This window comes from Echinops telfairi, unplaced genomic scaffold (genome assembly GCF_000313985.2).
Source record: "Echinops telfairi isolate 266 unplaced genomic scaffold, ASM31398v2 ScPeMD7_29;HRSCAF=101, whole genome shotgun sequence".
NCBI classification, from domain to species: Eukaryota; Metazoa; Chordata; class Mammalia; order Afrosoricida; family Tenrecidae; genus Echinops; species Echinops telfairi.
Window position 1 is genome coordinate 5628357 of NW_022103926.1, and position 1031 is coordinate 5629387.

General features: G+C 60.9%; 1 protein-coding gene across 1 annotated transcript in view; it reads left to right on the forward strand.

Moving 5' to 3' along the window:
* The window catches only part of CUNH5orf52 (chromosome unknown C5orf52 homolog), a 9790-nt gene that overhangs the window by 3994 nt on the left and 4765 nt on the right, over positions 1-1031 (forward strand). Inside the window, 1 exon segment of the mRNA XM_045289553.1 lies at positions 208-445. Coding sequence (XP_045145488.1) covers positions 208-445 — 238 coding nt within the window.

The following is a 1031-nucleotide window of genomic DNA, read 5'->3' on the forward strand; positions in this document are numbered from 1 at the left end:
GCTGCGCTACGGCGGCCGCCGAGGGACCAGCCAGGCCGCGCACGCGCCATTCCAGAACCAGAGCTCGAATCCCGCCCCCCCCTGCGCGTTTCCATGGTAACGTGCGTCGCACTGTGTAAGCTTACTGCCCCCGGGCCGCTTTCTGCGTGTGCCTGCCACCACCGGGCATGTCTCTCCCCGGTAAACGCCCTCTGTCTCCCATCCCAGAGGTACAACAGAATGAGAGCGACGCTCAGAAGCAGTCGTTCCGGCCCTCGGTCACCTGGAACCTGAACTCGCCTTCGGTTCACCGGACCTCCACCCAGTCGGCCTCCGGTTCCTTCAGCGGCCCGTCTGCGGGCTACCTCCGGCGCGAGTCGGACAACCGCCCAGAGATCTGCACGGAGTCCCAGCCCCAGATCTGCTTCCTGCGGCCGCGATCCTCGGCCCCGCCCATGCTGTTCAGGTGCGGCCTGGGGGCCCAGAGTGTCCTCCGACCCCGGGGACCCCGTCTGGCCGACCTCCAGGAGTCCGGAGTCCGGAGCATTTCATTCAGCCTGCCCCACCAACTCCCGGCCCAGGCCCACGGGGAGCTTGGCCCTCTTCTGAGGTCCCCAGGGATATCTGGATTTCTGTAAGAAATCCGCGCCCTCGGCTTTCGGGACCTCTGGCAGAAACCGAATGCACACCCCCAAACTTCCATTTCTTTCGGAGTGGTTTGCCCTGCCCGGGGATCCGCAGCACCCTTTGCAGGGAGCCCGAAACCATCCCCTGGGTCTGAACCTGCCCCATTGCCCTTCTTCTCGGCCTTCACTTCCCTCAGTGACCCTGGGGAAGTACTCAGTCCCTGCGTTAGTCTGGGTACTTTAGAGAAACAAATCCACACAAACTCATACATAAGAGAGTTTTCTATAAAGGGTAAGTGCACATCAAGAAAACATCCTAACCCAGTGCTGCCCAAGCCCACAGGTCCAACATTAACCCATTAACGCATATGCCTGACACCAATCCACAAAGTCCTCTTCCATCTCACAAAACACACGCAATGATGC